Source organism: Salmo salar, chromosome ssa15, assembly GCF_905237065.1.
Source record: "Salmo salar chromosome ssa15, Ssal_v3.1, whole genome shotgun sequence".
NCBI lineage: Eukaryota > Metazoa > Chordata > Actinopteri > Salmoniformes > Salmonidae > Salmo > Salmo salar.
The window spans coordinates 108,173,401-108,194,221 of NC_059456.1; the positions used below are offsets into that span (position 1 = coordinate 108,173,401).

The following is a 20,821-nucleotide window of genomic DNA, read 5'->3' on the forward strand; positions in this document are numbered from 1 at the left end:
AGATAACAAGCCTGATATCGTCTCCTAGGACACCAAAAGATAACAAGCCTGATATCGTCTCCTCGTCTCCTCGGACACCAAAAGATAACAAGCCTGATATCGTCTCCTCGGACACCAAAAGATAACAAGCCCTGATATCGTCTCCTCGTCTCCTCGGACACCAAAAGATAACAAGCCTGATATCGTCTCCTCGTCTCCTCGGACACCAACAACAGTGAAAGTCAAGTGTAGTTTATTGTCGTTCCTGTATCCTAAACATGTCTCCATCGAGGTCTGTTGAGGCTCCTTTCTCCAGTGGGCAGTATGTGTCTTGTCAGTCTGTGCCTGTTCCTCTGTCCATCTCCTTCTCTGGATCGGGGTTCCTGGCTACGTACCAGTTGGGTGTGGCCCAGAGCATGCTGGACCGGTCCCCCTGGGTGCTGCAGGCGGCCCCTAAGGTCATGGGGGCCTCAGCCGGATCCCTGGTAGCCGCGGCCGTAGTCTGTGGATCCAGTCTGGGTAAGAGAGTTAATTATGCTGAGAAGTTGATGTGAGATGCTGTTGATTGAAGTTTTAATCATTCTGTGAATATGTACGTGTGTGTGTGTGTACATGTGTGTGTACATGCGGGTCGGTGTCTGTGCCAAGCTGACTGTTTATGTGTGTGTGTGTGTGTGTGTGTGTGTGTGTGTGTGTGTGTCTGTGTGTGTGTGTCTGTGTGTGTGTATGTCTAAATGTGTGTGTGTGTCTAAATGTGTGTGAGCCAAGCTGACTGTTTATGTGTGTGTGTGTGTGTGTGTGTGTGTGTGTGTGTGTGTGTGTGTGTGTGTGTGTGTGTGTGTGTGTGTGTGTGTGTGTGTGTGTGTGTGTGTCTGTGTGTGTGTCTGTGTGTGTGTATGTCTAAATGTGTGTGTGTGTCTAAATGTGTGTGAGCCAAGCTGACTGTTTATGTGTGTGTGTGTGTGTGTGTGTCTGTCTATGTGCGCGTGTGTGTGTGTGTGTGTAACAAGTTGACTGCTTATGTGTGTGTGTCTGTCTAAATGTGTCTGTCTGTCTGTGTGTGTGTGTCTCTGTGTGTGTGTTGTGTGTGTGTGTGTGTGTGTGTGTGTGTGTGTGTGTGTGTGTGTGTGTGTGTGTGTGTGTGTGTGTGTGTGTGTGTGTGTGTGTGTGTGTGTGTGTGTGTGTGTGTATAACAAGCTGACTGTTTATGTGTGTGTGTCTGTCTGTCTGTTTATGTGTGTGTGTGTGTGTGTGTGTGTGTGTGTGTGTGTGTGTGTGTGTGTGTGTGTGTGTGTGTGTGTGTGTGTGTGTGTCTGTCTATGTGCGCGTGTGTGTGTGTGTGTGAAACAAGTTGACTGCTTATGTGTGTGTGTCTGTCTAAATGTGTCTGTCTGTCTGTGTGTGTGTGTCTCTGTGTGTGTGTGTGTGTGTGTGTGTGTGTGTGTGTGTGTGTGTGTGTGTGTGTGTGTGTGTGTGTGTGTGTGTGTGTGTGTGTGTGTGTGTGTGTGTGTGTGTGTGTGTAACAAGCTGACTGTTTATGTGTGTGTGTGTGTGTCTGTCTATGCGTCTGTGTGCCATGCAGACATGGTGCGAGATGAGATGCTGAGGTTTGTGCGGCAGATGAGGGGCCATGTCCTGGGGCCGCTGCATCCTGCGGGGAACGTGTCTGTGTGGATAGAGCGCATGCTGCGCCTCTTGCTACCGGCCAACGCCCACATCATGGCCAGCGGACGCCTGGCCATCGCCATGACGCGCATCCCAGACGGACAGAACATCATGGTGTCAAAGTTCACGTCCAGAGAGGACGTGGTACAGGTAAATCTCAGTTCACCGTGAGTAAATCTCAGTTTACAGTGAGTAAATCTCAGTTTACTGTGAGTATATCTCAGTTTACATCTCAGTTTACAGTGAGTAAATCTCAATTTACTGTGAGTAAATCTCAGTTTATAGTGAGTAAATCTCAGTTTACCTTGAGTAAATTTCAGTTTACCGTGAGTAAATATCAATTTACAGTGAGTAAATCTCAGTTTACCGTGAGTAAATCTCAGTTTACCGTGAGTAAATCTCAGTTTACAGTGAGTAAATCTCAGTTTACTGTGAGTAGATCTCAGTTTGCAGTGAGTAAATCTCAGTTTGCAGTGAGTAAATCTCAGTTTGCAGTGAGTAAATCTCAGTTAACAGTGAGTAAATCTCAGTTTGCAGTGAGTAAATCTTAGTTTACAGTGAGTAAATCTCAGTTTGCAGTGAGTAAATCTCAGTTTGCAGTGAGTAAATCTCAGTTTACCGTGAGAAAATCTCAGTTTACAGTGAGTAAATCTCAGTTTACCTTGAGTAAATCTCAGTTTACAGTGAGTAAATCTCAGTTTACCGTGAGTAAATCTCAGTTTACCATGAGTAAATCTCAGTTTACAGTGAGTATATCTCAGTTTACATCTCAGTTTAAAGTGAGTAAATCTCAGTTTACAGTGAGTAAATCTCAGTTTACTGTGAGTAAATCTCAGTTTACATCTCAGATTACAGTGAGTAAATCTCAGTTTACTGTGAGTAAATCTCAGTTTACAGTGAGTAAATCTCAATTTACTGTGAGTAAATCTCAGTTTATAGTGAGTAAATCTCAGTTTACCGTGAGTAAATTTCAGTTTACCGTGAGTAAATATCAATTTACAGTGAGTAAATCTCAGTTTACCGTGAGTAAATCTCAGTTTACCGTGAGAAAATCTCAGTTTACAGTGACTAAATCTCAGTTTACCTTGAGTAAATCTCATTTTACAGTGAGTAAATCTCAGTTTACCGTGAGTAAATCTCAGTTTACCGTGAGTAAATCTCAGTTTACAGTGAGTATATCTCAGTTTACATCTCAGTTTACAGTGAGTAAATCTCAGTTTACAGTGAGTAAATCTCAGTTTACTGTGAATAAATCTCAGTTTACATCTCAGTTTACAGTGAGTAAATCTCAGTTTACTGTCAGTAAATCTCAGTTTACAGTGAGTAAATCACAGTAGTTTACAGTGAGTAAATCTCAGTTTACAGTGAGTAAATCTCAATTTACTGTGAGTAAATCTCAGTTTATAGTGAGTAAATCTCAGTTTACCGTGAGTAAATTTCAGTTTACCGTGAGTAAATATCAATTTACAGTGAGTAAATCTCAGTTTACCGTGAGTAAATCTCAGTTTACAGTGAGTATATCTCAGTTTACTGTGAGTAAATCTCAGTTTACATCTAAGTTTACAGTGAGTAAATCACAGTAGTTTACAGTGAGAAAATTTCAGTTTACAGTGAGTAAATCTCAGTTTACAGTGAGTAAATCTCAGTTTGCAGTGAGTAAATCTCAGTTTGCAGTGAGTAAATCTCAGTTTACAGTGAGTAAATCTCAGTTTGCAGTGAGTAAATCTCAGTTTGCAGTGAGTAAATCTCAGTTAACAGTGAGTAAATCTCAGTTTACAGTGAGTAAATCTCAGTTTGCAGTGAGTAAATCTCAGTTTACAGTGAGTAAATCTCAGTTTACCGTGAGAAAATCTCAGTTTACCGTGAGAAAATCTCAGTTTACAGTGAGTAAATCTCAGTTTACCGTGAGAAAATCTCAGTTTACAGTGAGTAAATCTCAGTTTACCTTGAGTAAATCTCAGTTTACAGTGAGTAAATCTCAGTTTACCGTGAGTAAATCTCAGTTTACCGTGAGTAAATCTCAGTTTACAGTGAGTATATCTCAGTTTACATCTCAGTTTACAGTGAGTAAATCTCAGTTTACAGTGAGTAAATGTCAGTTTACTGTGAGTAAATCTCAGTTTACATCTCAGTTTACAGTGAGTAAATCTCAGTTTACTGTGAGTAAATCTCAGTTTACAGTGAGTAAATCACAGTAGTTTACAGTGAGTAAATCTCAGTTTACAGTGAGTAAATCTCAATTTACTGTGAGTAAATCTCAGTTTATCGTGAGTAAATCTCAGTTTACCGTGAGTAAATTTCAGTTCACCCTGAGTAAATATCAATTTACAGTGAGTAAATCTCAGTTTACCGTGAGTAAATCTCAGTTTACTGTGAGTAAATCTCAGTTTACAGTGAGTATATCTCAGTTTACATCTCAGTTTACAGTGAGTAAATCTCAGTTTACAGTGAGTAAATCTCAGTTTACTGTGAGTAAATCTCAGTTTACATCTAAGTTTACAGTGAGTAAATCTCAGTTTACTGTGAGTAAATCTCAGTTTACAGTGAGTAAATCACAGTAGTTTACAGTGAGTAAATCTCAGTTTACAGTGAGTAAATCTCAGTTTACAGTGAGTAAATCTCAGTTTACCGTGAGTAAAAGTCAGTTTACCGTGAGAAAATTTCAGTTTACAGTGAGTAAATCTCAGTTTACAGTGAGGAAATCTCAGTTTACAGTGAGTAAATCTCAGTTTACCGTGAGTAAATCTCAGTTTACCGTGAGTAAATCTCATTTTACAGTGAGTATATCTGTTTACATCTCAGTTTACAGTGAGTAAATCTCAGTTTACAGTGAGTAAATCTCAGTTTACTCTGAGTAAATCTCAGTTTACATCTCAGTTTACAGTGAGTAAATCTCAGTTTATTGTGAGTAAATCACAGTAGTTTACAGTGAGTAAATCTCAGTTTACAGTGAGTAAATCTCAGTTTACAGTGAGTAAATCTCAGTTTATAGTGAGTAAATCTCAGTTTACCGTGAGTAAATTTCAGTTTACCGTGAGTAAATATCAATTTACAGTGAGTAAATCTCAGTTTACCGTGAGTAAATCTCAGTTTACCGTGAGAAAATCTCAGTTTACAGTGACTAAATCTCAGTTTACCTTGAGTAAATCTCAGTTTACAGTGAGTAAATCTCAGTTTACCGTGAGTAAATCTCAGTTTACCGTGAGTAAATCTGAGTTTACCGTGAGTATATCTCAGTTTACATCTCAGTTTACAGTAAGTAAATCTCAGTTTACAGTGAGTAAATCTCAGTTTACTGTGAGTAAATCTCAGTTTACATCTCAGTTTACAGTGAGTAAATCTCAGTTTACAGTGAGTAAATCTCAGTTTACTGTTAGTAAATCTCAGTTTACAGTGAGTAAATCACAGTAGTTTACAGTGAGTAAATCTCAGTTTACAGTGAGTAAATCTCAATTTACTGTGAGTAAATATCAATTTACAGTGAGTAAATCTCAGTTTACCGTGAGTAAATCTCAGTTTACCGTGAGTAAATCTCAGTTTACAGTGAGTATATCTCAGTATACATCTCAGTTTACAGTGAGTAAATCTCAGTTTACAGTGAGTAAATCTCAGTTTACTGTGAGTAAATCTCAGTTTACATCTAAGTTTACAGTGAGTAAATCTCAGTTTACTGTGAGTAAATCTCAGTTTACAGTGAGTAAATCACAGTAGTTTTCAGTGAGAAAATTTCAGTTTACAGTGAGTAAATCTCAGTTTACAGTGAGGAAATATCAGTTTACAGTGAGTAAATCTCAGTTTACAGTGAGTAAATCTCAGTTTGCAGTGAGTAAATCTCAGTTTACAGTGAGTATATCTCAGTTTACATCTCAGTTTACAGTGAGTAAATCAGTTCACTGTGAGTAAATCTCAGTTTACATCTCAGTTTACAGTGAGTAAATCTCAGTTTACAGTGAGGAAATCTCAGTTTACTGTGAGTAAATCAGTTTACAGTGAGTAAATCTCAGTTTGCAGTGTGTAAATCTCAGTTTGCAGTGAGTAAATCTCAGTTAACAGTGTGTAAATCTCAGTTTACAGTAAGTAAATCTCAGTTTGCAGTGAGTAAATCTCAGTTTACAGTGAGTAAATCTCAGTTTACCGTGAGAAAATCTCAGTTTAAAGTGAGTAAATCTCAGTTTACCTTGAGTAAATCTCAGTTTACAGTGAGTAAATCTCAGTTTACCTTGAGTAAATCTCAGTTTACAGTGAGTATATCTCAGTTTACATCTCAGTTTACAGTGAGTAAATCTCAGTTTACAGTGAGTAAATCTCAGTTTACTGTGAGTAAATCTCAGTTTACATCTCAGTTTACAGTGAGTAAATCTCAGTTTACTGTGAGTAAATCTCTGTTTACAGTGAGTAAATCACAGTAGTTTACAGTGAGTAAATCTCAGTTTACAGTGAGTAAATCTCAGTTTACAGTGAGTAAATCTCAATTTACTGTGAGTAAATCTCAGTTTATAGTGAGTAAATCTCAGTTTACCGTGAGTAAATTTCAGTTTACCATGAGTAAATATCAATTTACAGTGAGTAAATCTCAGTTTACCGTGAGTAAATCTCAGTTTACCGTGAGTAAATCTCAGTTTACCTTGAGTAAATCTCAGTTTACCGTGAGTAAATCTCAGTTTACAGTGAGTATATCTCAGTTTACATCTCAGTTTACAGTGAGTAAATCTCAGTTTGCAGTGAGTAAATCTCAGTTCACAGTGAGTAAATCTCAGTTTGCAGTGAGTAAATCTCAGTTTACAGTGAGTAAATCTCAGTTTGCAGTGAGTAAATCTCAGTTAACAGTGAGTAAATCTCAGTTTACAGTGAGTAAATCTCAGTTTGCAGTGAGTAAATCTCAGTTTACAGTGAGTAAATCTCAGTTTACCGTGAGAAAATCTCAGTTTACAGTGAGTAAATCTCAGTTTACCTTGAGTAAATCTCAGTTTACAGTGAGTAAATCTCAGTTTACCGTGAGTAAATCTCAGTTTACCGTGAGTAAATCTCAGTTTACAGTGAGTATATCTCAGTTTACATCTCAGTTTACAGTAAGTAAATCTCAGTTTACAGTGAGTAAATCTCAGTTTACTGTGAGTACATCTCAGTTTACATCTCAGTTTACAGTGAGTAAATCTCAGTTTACTGTGAGTAAATCTCTGTTTACAGTGAGTAAATCACAGTAGTTTACAGTGAGTAAATCTCAGTTTACAGTGAGTAAATCTCAATTTACTGTGAGTAAATCTCAGTTTATAGTGAGTAAATCTCAGTTTACCATGAGTAAATTTCAGTTTACCATGAGTAAATATCAATTTACAGTGAGTAAATCTCAGTTTACCGTGAGTAAATCTCAGTTTACCGTGAGTAAATGTCAGTTTACAGTGAGTATATCTCAGTTTACATCTAAGTTTACAGTGAGTAAATCTCAGTTTACTGTGAGTAAATCTCAGTTTACAGTGAGTAAATCACAGTAGTTTACAGTGAGTAAATCTCAGTTTGCAGTGAGTAAATCTCAGTTTACAGTGAGTAAATCTCAGTTTACAGTGAGTAAATCTCAGTTTACAGTGAGTAAATCTCAGTTTACCGTGAGTAAATGTCAGTTTACCGTGAGAAAATTTCAGTTTACAGTGAGTAAATCTCAGTTTACAGTGAGGAAATCTCAGTTTACAGTGAGTAAATCTCAGTTTACAGTGAGTAAATCTCAGTTTACCTTGAGTAAATCTCAGTTTACAGTGAGTAAATCTCAGTTTACCGTGAGTAAATCTCAGTTTACCGTGAGTAAATCTCAGTTTACAGTGAGTATATCTCAGTTTACATCTCAGTTTACAGTGAGTAAATCTCAGTTTACTGTGAGTAAATCTCAGTTTACAGTGAGTAAATCACAGTAGTTTACAGTGAGTAAATCTCAGTTTACAGTGAGTAAATCTCAATTTACTGTGAGTAAATCTCAGTTTATAGTGAGTAAATCTCAGTTTACCGTGAGTAAATTTCAGTTCACCTTGAGTAAATATCAATTTACAGTGAGTAAATCTCAGTTTACCGTGAGTAAATCTCAGTTTACCGTGAGTAAATCTCAGTTTACAGTGAGTATATCTCAGTTTACATCTCAGTTTACAGTGAGTAAATCTCAGTTTACAGTGAGTAAATCTCAGTTTACTGTGAGTAAATCTCAGTTTACATCTAAGTTTACAGTGAGTAAATCTCAGTTTACTGTGAGTAAATCTCAGTTTACAGTGAGTAAATCACAGTAGTTTACAGTGAGTAAATCTCAGTTTACAGTGAGTAAATCTCAGTTTACAGTGAGTAAATCTCAGTTTACAGTGAGGAAATCTCAGTTTACAGTGAGTAAATCTCAGTTTACCGTGAGTAAATCTCAGTTTACCGTGAGTAAATCTCATTTTACAGTGAGTATATCTGTTTACATCTCAGTTTACAGTGAGTAAATCTCAGTTTACAGTGAGTAAATCTCAGTTTACTGTGAGTAAATCTTAGTTTACATCTCAGTTTACAGTGAGTAAATCTCAGTTTATTGTGAGTAAATCACAGTAGTTTACAGTGAGTAAATCTCAGTTTACAGTGAGTAAATCTCAGTTTACAGTGAGTAAATCTCAATTTATAGTGAGTAAATCTCAGTTTACCGTGAGTAAATTTCAGTTTACCGTGAGTAAATATCAATTTACAGTGAGTAAATCTCAGTTTACCGTGAGTAAATCTCAGTTTACCGTGAGAAAATCTCAGTTTACAGTGACTAAATCTCAGTTTACCTTGAGTAAATCTCAGTTTACAGTGAGTAAATCTCAGTTTACCGTGAGAAAATCTCAGTTTAAAGTGAGTAAATCTCAGTTTACCTTGAGTAAATCTCAGTTTACAGTGAGTAAATCTCAGTTTACCGTGAGTAAATCTCAGTTTACAGTGAGTATATCTCAGTTTACATCTCAGTTTACAGTGAGTAAATCTCAGTTTACAGTGAGTAAATCTCAGTTTACTGTGAGTAAATCTCAGTTTACATCTCAGTTTACAGTGAGTAAATCTCAGTTTACTGTGAGTAAATCTCTGTTTACAGTGAGTAAATCACAGTAGTTTACAGTGAGTAAATCTCAGTTTACAGTGAGTAAATCTCAGTTTACAGTGAGTAAATCTCAATTTACTGTGAGTAAATCTCAGTTTATAGTGAGTAAATCTCAGTTTACCGTGAGTAAATTTCAGTTTACCATGAGTAAATATCAATTTACAGTGAGTAAATCTCAGTTTACCGTGAGTAAATCTCAGTTTACCGTGAGTAAATCTCAGTTTACCTTGAGTAAATCTCAGTTTACCGTGAGTAAATCTCAGTTTACAGTGAGTATATCTCAGTTTACATCTCAGTTTACAGTGAGTAAATCTCAGTTTGCAGTGAGTAAATCTCAGTTCACAGTGAGTAAATCTCAGTTTGCAGTGAGTAAATCTCAGTTTACAGTGAGTAAATCTCAGTTTGCAGTGAGTAAATCTCAGTTAACAGTGAGTAAATCTCAGTTTACAGTGAGTAAATCTCAGTTTGCAGTGAGTAAATCTCAGTTTACAGTGAGTAAATCTCAGTTTACCGTGAGAAAATCTCAGTTTACAGTGAGTAAATCTCAGTTTACCTTGAGTAAATCTCAGTTTACAGTGAGTAAATCTCAGTTTACCGTGAGTAAATCTCAGTTTACCGTGAGTAAATCTCAGTTTACAGTGAGTATATCTCAGTTTACATCTCAGTTTACAGTAAGTAAATCTCAGTTTACAGTGAGTAAATCTCAGTTTACTGTGAGTACATCTCAGTTTACATCTCAGTTTACAGTGAGTAAATCTCAGTTTACTGTGAGTAAATCTCTGTTTACAGTGAGTAAATCACAGTAGTTTACAGTGAGTAAATCTCAGTTTACAGTGAGTAAATCTCAATTTACTGTGAGTAAATCTCAGTTTATAGTGAGTAAATCTCAGTTTACCATGAGTAAATTTCAGTTTACCATGAGTAAATATCAATTTACAGTGAGTAAATCTCAGTTTACCGTGAGTAAATCTCAGTTTACCGTGAGTAAATGTCAGTTTACAGTGAGTATATCTCAGTTTACATCTAAGTTTACAGTGAGTAAATCTCAGTTTACTGTGAGTAAATCTCAGTTTACAGTGAGTAAATCACAGTAGTTTACAGTGAGTAAATCTCAGTTTGCAGTGAGTAAATCTCAGTTTACAGTGAGTAAATCTCAGTTTACAGTGAGTAAATCTCAGTTTACAGTGAGTAAATCTCAGTTTACCGTGAGTAAATGTCAGTTTACCGTGAGAAAATTTCAGTTTACAGTGAGTAAATCTCAGTTTACAGTGAGGAAATCTCAGTTTACAGTGAGTAAATCTCAGTTTACAGTGAGTAAATCTCAGTTTACCTTGAGTAAATCTCAGTTTACAGTGAGTAAATCTCAGTTTACCGTGAGTAAATCTCAGTTTACCGTGAGTAAATCTCAGTTTACAGTGAGTATATCTCAGTTTACATCTCAGTTTACAGTGAGTAAATCTCAGTTTACTGTGAGTAAATCTCAGTTTACAGTGAGTAAATCACAGTAGTTTACAGTGAGTAAATCTCAGTTTACAGTGAGTAAATCTCAATTTACTGTGAGTAAATCTCAGTTTATAGTGAGTAAATCTCAGTTTACCGTGAGTAAATTTCAGTTCACCTTGAGTAAATATCAATTTACAGTGAGTAAATCTCAGTTTACCGTGAGTAAATCTCAGTTTACCGTGAGTAAATCTCAGTTTACAGTGAGTATATCTCAGTTTACATCTCAGTTTACAGTGAGTAAATCTCAGTTTACAGTGAGTAAATCTCAGTTTACTGTGAGTAAATCTCAGTTTACATCTAAGTTTACAGTGAGTAAATCTCAGTTTACTGTGAGTAAATCTCAGTTTACAGTGAGTAAATCACAGTAGTTTACAGTGAGTAAATCTCAGTTTACAGTGAGTAAATCTCAGTTTACAGTGAGTAAATCTCAGTTTACAGTGAGGAAATCTCAGTTTACAGTGAGTAAATCTCAGTTTACCGTGAGTAAATCTCAGTTTACCGTGAGTAAATCTCATTTTACAGTGAGTATATCTGTTTACATCTCAGTTTACAGTGAGTAAATCTCAGTTTACAGTGAGTAAATCTCAGTTTACTGTGAGTAAATCTTAGTTTACATCTCAGTTTACAGTGAGTAAATCTCAGTTTATTGTGAGTAAATCACAGTAGTTTACAGTGAGTAAATCTCAGTTTACAGTGAGTAAATCTCAGTTTACAGTGAGTAAATCTCAATTTATAGTGAGTAAATCTCAGTTTACCGTGAGTAAATTTCAGTTTACCGTGAGTAAATATCAATTTACAGTGAGTAAATCTCAGTTTACCGTGAGTAAATCTCAGTTTACCGTGAGAAAATCTCAGTTTACAGTGACTAAATCTCAGTTTACCTTGAGTAAATCTCAGTTTACAGTGAGTAAATCTCAGTTTACCGTGAGTAAATCTCAGTTTACCGTGAGTAAATCTGAGTTTACCGTGAGTATATCTCAGTTTACATCTCAAATCAAATCAAATCAAATTTATTTTTATATAGCCCTTCGTACATCAGCTGATATTCTCAAAGTGCTGTACAGAAACCCAGCCTAAAACCCCAAACAGCAAGCAAAGCATGTGAAAGAAGCACGGTGGCTAGGAAAAACTCCCTAGGAAAAACTCCCTAGAAAGGCCAAAAACCTAGGAAGAAACCTAGAGAGGAACCAGGCTATGAGGGGTGGCCAGTCCTCTTCTGGCTGTGCAGGGTGGATATTATAACAGAACATGGTCAAAATGTTAAAATGTTAAAATGTTCATAAATGACCAGCATGGTCAAATAATAATAATCATAGTAGTTGTCGAGGGTGCAACAAGCACGTCCGGTGAACAGGTCAGGGTTCCATAGCCGCAGGCAGAACAGTTGAAACTGGAGCAGCAGCACATCTCAGTTTACAGTGAGTAAATCTCAGTTTACAGTGAGTAAATCTCAGTTTACTGTGAGTAAATCTCAGTTTACTGTGAGTAAATCTCAGTTTACATCTCAGTTTACAGTGAGTAAATCTCAGTTTACTGTGAGTAAATCACAGTAGTTTACAGTGAGAAAATTTCAGTTTACAGTGAGTAAATCTCAGTTTACAGTGAGGAAATATCAGTTTACAGTGAGTAAATCTCAGTTTACAGTGAGTAAATCTCAGTTTGCAGTGAGTAAATCTCAGTTTACAGTGAGTATATCTCAGTTTACATCTCAGTTTACAGTGAGTAAATCAGTTCACTGTGAGTAAATCTCAGTTTACATCGCAGTTTACAGTGAGTAAATCTCAGTTTACAGTGAGGAAATCTCAGTTTACTGTGAGTAAATCAGTTTACAGTGAGTAAATCTCAGTTTGCAGTGTGTAAATCTCAGTTTGCAGTGAGTAAATCTCAGTTAACAGTGTGTAAATCTCAGTTTACAGTAAGTAAATCTCAGTTTGCAGTGAGTAAATCTCAGTTTACAGTGAGTAAATCTCAGTTTACCGTGAGAAAATCTCAGTTTAAAGTGAGTAAATCTCAGTTAACCTTGAGTAAATCTCAGTTTACAGTGAGTAAATCTCAGTTTACCGTGAGTAAATCTCAGTTTACAGTGAGTATATCTCAGTTTACATCTCAGTTTACAGTGAGTAAATCTCAGTTTACAGTGAGTAAATCTCAGTTTACTGTGAGTAAATCTCAGTTTACATCTCAGTTTACAGTGAGTAAATCTCAGTTTACTGTGAGTAAATCTCAGTTTACAGTGAGTAAATCACAGTAGTTTACAGTGAGTAAATCACAGTAGTTTACAGTGAGTAAATCTCAGTTTACAGTGAGTAAATCTCAATTTACTGTGAGTAAATCTCAGTTTATAGTGAGTAAATCTCAGTTTACCGTGAGTAAATTTCAGTTTACCATGAGTAAATATCAATTTACAGTGAGTAAATCTCAGTTTACCGTGAGTAAATCTCAGTTTACCGTGAGTAAATCTCAGTTTACCGTGAGTAAATCTCAGTTTACAGTGAGTATATCTCAGTTTACATCTCAGTTTACAGTGAGTAAATCTCAGTTTGCAGTGAGTAAATCTCAGTTCACAGTGAGTAAATCTCAGTTTGCAGTGAGTAAATCTCAGTTTACAGTGAGTAAATCTCAGTTTGCAGTGAGTAAATCTCAGTTAACAGTGAGTAAATCTCAGTTTACAGTGAGTAAATCTCAGTTTGCAGTGAGTAAATCTCAGTTTACAGTGAGTAAATCTCAGTTTACCGTGAGAAAATCTCAGTTTACAGTGAGTAAATCTCAGTTTACCTTGAGTAAATCTCAGTTTACAGTGAGTAAATCTCAGTTTACCGTGAGTAAATCTCAGTTTACCGTGAGTAAATCTCAGTTTACAGTGAGTATATCTCAGTTTACATCTCAGTTTACAGTGAGTAAATCTCAGTTTACAGTGCGTAAATCTCAGTTTACTGTGAGTAAATCTCAGTTTACATCTCATTTTACAGTGAGTAAATCTCAGTTTACTGTGAGTAAATCTCTGTTTACAGTGAGTAAATCACAGTAGTTTACAGTGAGTAAATCTCAGTTTACTGTGAGTAAATCTCTGTTTACAGTGAGTAAATCACAGTAGTTTACAGTGAGTAAATCTCAGTTTACAGTGAGTAAATCTCAATTTACTGTGAGTAAATCTCAGTTTATAGTGAGTAAATCTCAGTTTACCGTGAGTAAATTTCAGTTTACCATGAGTAAATATCAATTTACAGTGAGAAAATCTCAGTTTACCGTGAGTAAATCTCAGTTTACCGTGAGTAAATCTCAGTTTACAGTGAGTATATCTCAGTTTACATCTAAGTTTACAGTGAGTAAATCTCAGTTTACTGTGAGTAAATCTCAGTTTACAGTGAGTAAATCACAGTAGTTTACAGTGAGTAAATCTCAGTTTGCAGTGAGTAAATCTCAGTTTACAGTGAGTAAATCTCAGTTTACAGTGAGTAAATCTCAGTTTACCGTGATTAGATGTCAGTTTACCGTGAGAAAATTACAGTTTACAGTGAGGAAATCTCAGTTTACAGTGAGGAAATCTCAGTTTACAGTGAGTAAATCTCAGTTTACAGTGAGTAAATCTCAGTTTGCAGTGAGTAAATCTCAGTTTACAGTGAGTATATCTCAGTTTACATCTCAGTTTACAGTGAGTAAATCAGTTCACTGTGAGTAAATCTCAGTTTACATCTCAGTTTACAGTGAGTAAATCTCAGTTTACAGTGAGTAAATCTCAGTTTACAGTGAGTAAATCTCAGTTTACTGTGAGTAAATCTCAGTTTACCATGAGTAAATCTCAGTTTACCATGAGTAAATATCAATTTACAGTGAGAAAATCTCAGTTTACCGTGAGTAAATATCAGTTTACAGTGAGTAAATCTCAGTTTACTGTGAGTAAATCTCAGTTTACAGTGAGTATATCTCAGTTTACATCTCAGTTTACAGTGAGTAAATCTCAGTTTACCGTGAGTAAATCTCAGTTTACGGTGAGTAAATCTCTGTTTACATCTCAGTTTACAGTGAGTAAATCTCAGTTTACAGTGAGTAAATCACTGTAGTTTACTGTGAGTAAATCTCAGTTTAGAGTGAGTAAATCTCAGTTTACAGTGAGTAAATCTCAGTTTACAGTGAGTAAATCTCAGTTTACGGTGAGTAAATCTCAGTTTACAGTGAATAAATCTCAGTTTACATCTCAGTTTGCAGTGAATAAATCTCAGTTTACATCTCAGTTTACAGTGAGTAAATCTCAGTTTACTGTGAGTAAATCTCTGTTTACAGTGAGTAAATCACAGTAGTTTACAGTGAGTAAATCTCAGTTTACAGTGAGTAAATCTCAATTTACTGTGAGTAAATCTCAGTTTATAGTGAGTAAATCTCAGTTTACCGTGAGTAAATTTCAGTTTACCGTGAGTAAATATCAATTTACAGTGAGTAAATCTCAGTTTACCGTGAGTAAATCTCAGTTTACCGTGAGTAAATCTCAGTTTACAGTGAGTATATCTCAGTTTACATCTCAGTTTACAGTGAGTAAATCTCAGTTTACAGTGAGTAAATCTCAGTTTACTGTGAGTAAATCTCAGTTTACATCTAAGTTTACAGTGAGTAAATCTCAGTTTACTGTGAGTAAATCTCAGTTTACAGTGAGTAAATCACAGTAGTTTACAGTGAGTAAATCTCAGTTTACAAAGAGTAAATATCAATTTACAGTGAGAAAATCTCAGTTTACAGTGAGTAAATCTCAGTTTACAGTGAGTAAATCTCAGTTTACAGTGAGTAAATCTCAGTTTACCGTGAGTAAATGTCAGTTTACCGGGAGAAAATTTCAGTTTACAGTGAGGAAATCTCAGTTTACAGTGAGTAAATCTCAGTTTACAGTGAGTAAATCTCAGTTTGCAGTGAGTAAATCTCAGTTTACAGTGAGTATATCTCAGTTTACATCTCAGTTTACAGTGAGTAAATCTCAGTTTACAGTGAGTAAATTTCAGTTTACAGTGAGTAAATCTCAGTTTACTGTGAGTAAATCTCAGTTTACCATGAGTAAATCTCAGTTTACCATGAGTAAATATCAATTTACAGTGAGAAAACCTCAGTTTACCGTGAGTAAATATCAGTTTACAGTGAGTAAATCTCAGTTTACAGTGAGTAAATCTCAGTTTACCATGAGTAAATCTCAGTTTACTGTGAGTAAATCTCAGTTTACAGTGAGTATATCTCAGTTTACATCTCAGTTTACAGTGAGTAAATCTCAGTTTACCGTGAGTAAATCTCAGTTTACAGTGAGTAAATCTCTGTTTACATCTCAGTTTACAGTGAGTAAATCTCAGTTTATAGTGAGTAAATCACTGTAGTTTACTGTGAGTAAATCTCAGTTTAGAGTGAGTAAATCTCAGTTTACAGTGAGTAAATCTCAGTTTACAGTGAGTAAATCTCAGTTTACGGTGAGTAAATCTCAGTTTACAGTGAGTAAATCTCAGTTTACATCTCAGTTTGCAGTGAATAAATCTCAGTTTACCGTGAGTAAATCTCAGTTTACCGTGAGTAAATTTCAGTTTACCGTGAGTAAATATCAATTTACATGGAGAAAATCTCATTTTACAGTGAGTAAATCTCAGTTTACATCTCAGTTTACAGTGAGTAAATATCAATTTACAGTGAGAAAATCTCAGTTTACAGTGAGTAAATCTCAATTTACAGTGAGTAAATCTCAGTTTACAGTGAGTAAATCTCAGTTTACCGTGAGTAAATGTCAGTTTGCAGTGAGTAAATCTCAGTTTGCAGTGAGTAAATTTCAGTTTACAGTGAGTAAATCTCAGTTTACTGTGAGTAAATCTCAGTTTACCATGAGTAAATCTCAGTTTACCGTGAGTAAATATCAATTTACAGTGAGAAAACCTCAGTTTACCGTGAGTAAATATCAGTTTACAGTGAGTAAATCTCAGTTTACAGTGAGTAAATCTCAGTTTACCATGAGTAAATCTCAGTTTACTGTGAGTAAATCTCAGTTTACAGTGAGTATATCTCAGTTTACATCTCAGTTTACAGTGAGTAAATCTCAGTTTACCGTGAGTAAATCTCAGTTTATAGTGAGTAAATCACTGTAGTTTACTGTGAGTAAATCTCAGTTTAGAGTGAGTAAATCTCAGTTTACAGTGAGTAAATCTCAGTTTACAGTGAGTAAATCTCAGTTTACGGTGAGTAAATCTCAGTTTACAGTGAGTAAATCTCAGTTTACATCTCAGTTTGCAGTGAATAAATCTCAGTTTACCGTGAGTAAATCTCAGTTTACCGTGAGTAAATTTCAGTTTACCGTGAGTAAATATCAATTTACATGGAGAAAATCTCATTTTACAGTGAGTAAATCTCAGTTTACATCTCAGTTTACAGTGAGTAAATATCAATTTACAGTGAGAAAATCTCAGTTTACAGTGAGTAAATCTCAATTTACAGTGAGTAAATCTCAGTTTACAGTGAGTAAATCTCAGTTTACCGTGAGTAAATGTCAGTTTGCAGTGAGTAAATCTCAGTTTGCAGTGAGTAAATCTCAGTTTACAGTGAGTAAATCTCAGTTTACAGTGAGTAAATCTCAGTTTGCAGTGAGTAAATCTCAGTTTACAGTGAGTATATCTCATTTTACATCTCAGTTTACAGTGAGTAAATCATTTCACTGTGAGTAAATCTCAGTTTACATCTCAGTTTACAGTGAGTAAATGTCAGTTTACAGTGAGTAAATCTCAGTTTACCGTGAGTAAATCTCAGTTTACAGTGAGTAAATCTCTGTTTACAGTGAGTAAATCTCAGTTTACAGTGAGTAAATCTCAGTTTACAGTGAGTAAATCTCAGTTTACAGTGAGTAAATCTCAGTTTACGGTGAGTAAATCTCAGTTTACAGTGAGTAAATCTCAGTTTACATCTCAGTTTGCAGTGAATAAATCTCAGTTTACCGTGAGTAAATTTCAGTTTACCGTGAGTAAATTTCAGTTTACCGTGAGTAAATATCAATTTACATGGAGAAAATCTCAGTTTACAGTGAGTAAATCTCAGTTTACAGAGAATAAATCTCAGTTTACCGTGAGTAAATCTCAGTTTAGAGTGAGTAAATCTCAGTTTACATCTCAGTTTACAGTGAGTAAATCTCAGTTTACAGTGAGTAAATCTCAGTTTACAGTGAGTAAATCTCAGTTTACCATGAGTGAATCTCAGTTTATCGTGAGTAAATATGAATTTACAGTGAGAAAATCTCAGTTTACAGTGAGTAAATCTCAGTTTACAGTGAGTAAGTCTCTGTTTACATCTCAGTTTACAGTGAATAAATCTCAGTTTACAGTGAGTAAATCTCAGTTTACCATGAGTAAATCTCAGTTTACCGTGAGTAAATATGAATTTACAGTGAGAAAATCTCAGTTTACAGTGAGTAAATCTCAGTTTACAGTGAGTAAGTCTCTGTTTACATCTCAGTTTACAGTGAATAAATCTCAGTTTACAGTGAGTAAATCTCAGTTTACAGTGAGTAAATCTCAGTTTACGGTGAGTAAATCTCAGTTTACAGTGATTAAATCTCAGTTTAAATCTCAGTTTACAGTGAGTAAATCTCAGTTTACCGTGAGTTTACAGTGAGTAAATCTCAGTTTACAGTGAGTAAATCTCAGTTTGCAGTGAGTAAATCTCAGTTTACATCTCAGTTTACAGTGAGTAAATTTCAGTTTACAGTGAGTAAATCTCAGTTTACAGTGAGTAAATCTCAGTTTACAGTGAGTAAATCTCAGTTTAAATCTCAGTTTACAGTGAGTAAATCTCAGTTTACCATGAGTAAATCTCAGTTTACATCTCAGTTTACAGTGAGTAAATCTCAGTTTACCGTGAGTAAATCTCAGTTTACCGTGAGTAAATCTCAGATTACAGTGAGTAAATCTCAGTTTACATCTCAGTTTACAGTGAGTAAATTTCAGTTTACAGTGAGTATATCTCAGTTTACATCTCAGTTTACAGTGAGTAAATCTCAGTTTACCGTGAGTAAATCTCAGTTTACAGTGAGTAAATCTCTGTTTACATCTCAGTTTACAGTGAGTAAATCTCAGTTTACAGTGAGTAAATCACTGTAGTTTACTGTGAGTAAATCTCAGTTTAGAGTGAGTAAATCTCAGTTTACCGTGAGTAAATTTCAGTTTACCGTGAGTAAATATCAATTTACATGGAGAAAATCTCAGTTTACAGTGAGTAAATCTCAGTTTACATCTCAGTTTACAGTGAGTAAATATCAATTTACAGTGAGAAAATCTCAGTTTACAGTGAGTAAATCTCAGTTTACAGTGAGTAAATCTCAGTTTACAGTGAGTAAATCTCAGTTTACCGTGAGTAAATGTCAGTTTACCGTGAGAAAATTTCAGTTTACAGTGAGTAAATCTCAGTTTACAGTGTGGAAATCTCAGTTTGCAGTGAGTAAATCTCAGTTTGCAGTGAGTAAATCTCAGTTTACAGTGAGTAAATCTCAGTTTACAGTGAGTAAATCTCAGTTTGCAGTGAGTAAATCTCAGTTTACAGTGAGTATATCTCAGTTTACTTCTCAGTTTACAGTGAATAAATCAGTTCACTGTGAGTAAATCTCAGTTTACATCTCAGTTTACAGTGAGTAAATGTCAGTTTACAGTGAGTAAATCTCAGTTTACCGTGAGTAAATCTCAGTTTACAGTGAGTAAATCTCAGTTTACATCTCAGTTTACAGTGAGTAAATCTCAGTTTACTGTGAGTAAATCTCAGTTTACTGTGAGTAAATCTCAGTTTACAGTGAGTAAATCTCAGTTTACAGTGAGTAAATCACAGTAGTTTACAGTGAGTAAATCTCAGTTTACAGTGAGTAAATATCAATTTACAGTGAGAAAATCTCAGTTTACAGTGAGTAAATCTCAGTTTACAGTGAGTAAATCTCAGTTTACAGTGAGTAAATGTCAGTTTACCGTGATTAAATGTCAGTTTACCGTGAGAAAATTCTCAGTTTACAGTGAGTAAATCTCAGTTTACAGTGAGTAAATCTCAGTTTGCAGTGAGTAAATCTCAGTTTACAGTGAGTATATCTCAGTTTACATCTCAGTTTACAGTGAGTAAATCAGTTCACTGTGAGTAAATCTCAGTTTACATCTCAGTTTACAGTGAGTAAATCTCAGTTTACAGTGAGTAAATCTCAGTTTACAGTGAGTAAATCTCAGTTTACTGTGAGTAAATCTCAGTTTACAGTGAGTAAATCTCAGTTTACCATGAGTAAATCTCAGTTTACCGTGAGTAAATATCAATTTACAGTGAGAAAATCTCAGTTTACCTTGAGTAAATATCAGTTTACAGTGAGTAAATCTCAGTTTACAGTGAGTAAATCTCAGTTTTACATGAGTAAATCTCAGTTTACTGTGAGTAAATCTCAGTTTACAGTGAGTATATCTCAGTTTACATCTCAGTTTACAGTGAGTAAATCTCAGTTTACCGTGAGTAAATCTCAGTTTACAGTGAGTAAATCTCTGTTTACATCTCAGTTTACAGTGAGTAAATCTCAGTTTACCGTGAGTAAATCTCAGTTTACAGTGAGTAAATCTCAGTTTACATCTCAGTTTACAGTGAGTAAATCTCAGTTTACTGTGAGTAAATCTCAGTTTACTGTGAGTAAATCTCAGTTTACAGTGAGTAAACCTCAGTTTACAGTGAGTAAATCACAGTAGTTTACAGTGAGTAAATCTCAGTTTACAGTGAGTAAATATCAATTTACAGTGAGAAAATCTCAGTTTACAGTGAGTAAATCTCAGTTTACAGTGAGTAAATCTCAGTTTACAGTGAGTAAATGTCAGTTTACCGTGATTAAATGTCAGTTTACCGTGAGAAAATTTCAGTTTACAGTGAGTAAATCTCAGTTTACAGTGAGGAAATCTCAGTTTACAGTGAGTAAATCTCAGTTTACAGTGAGTAAATCTCAGTTTGCAGTGAGTAAATCTCAGTTTACAGTGAGTATATCTCAGTTTACATCTCAGTTTACAGTGAGTAAATCAGTTCACTGTGAGTAAATCTCAGTTTACATCTCAGTTTACAGTGAGTAAATCTCAGTTTACAGTGAGTAAATCTCAGTTTACAGTGAGTAAATCTCAGTTTACTGTGAGTAAATCTCAGTTTACAGTGAGTAAATCTCAGTTTACCATGAGTAAATCTCAGTTTACCGTGAGTAAATATCAATTTACAGTGAGAAAATCTCAGTTTACCTTGAGTAAATATCAGTTTACAGTGAGTAAATCTCAGTTTACAGTGAGTAAATCTCAGTTTACCATGAGTAAATCTCAGTTTACTGTGAGTAAATCTCAGTTTACAGTGATTATATCTCAGTTTACATCTCAGTTTACAGTGAGTAAATCTCAGTTTACCGTGAGTAAATCTCAGTTTACAGTGAGTAAATCTCTGTTTACATCTCAGTTTACAGTGAGTAAATCTCAGTTTACAGTGAGTAAATCACTGTAGTTTACTGTGAGTAAATCTCAGTTTAGAGTGAGTAAATCTCAGTTTACAGTGAGTAAATCTCAGTTTACGGTGAGTAAATCTCAGTTTACAGTGAGTAAA

At 35.2% G+C, this 20,821-nt stretch overlaps 1 protein-coding gene across 2 annotated transcripts in view; it reads left to right on the top strand.

The window, feature by feature from the left end:
- The first annotated feature begins 90 nt into the window (after positions 1–90).
- pnpla1 (patatin-like phospholipase domain containing 1) overlaps positions 91–20,821 on the top strand; it is an 88,986-nt gene continuing 68,255 nt past the window's right edge. The window contains exons 1-2 of one of the 2 annotated variants that reach the window (XM_045695260.1): positions 91–498; positions 1,562–1,794. In XM_045695260.1, the coding sequence (XP_045551216.1) occupies positions 258–498; positions 1,562–1,794 (474 nt within the window). In that variant the 5' untranslated portion in view covers positions 91–257. The remainder of the gene's footprint in view (positions 499–1,561; positions 1,795–20,821) is intronic. The other variant, XM_045695261.1, reaches the window with a different exon arrangement.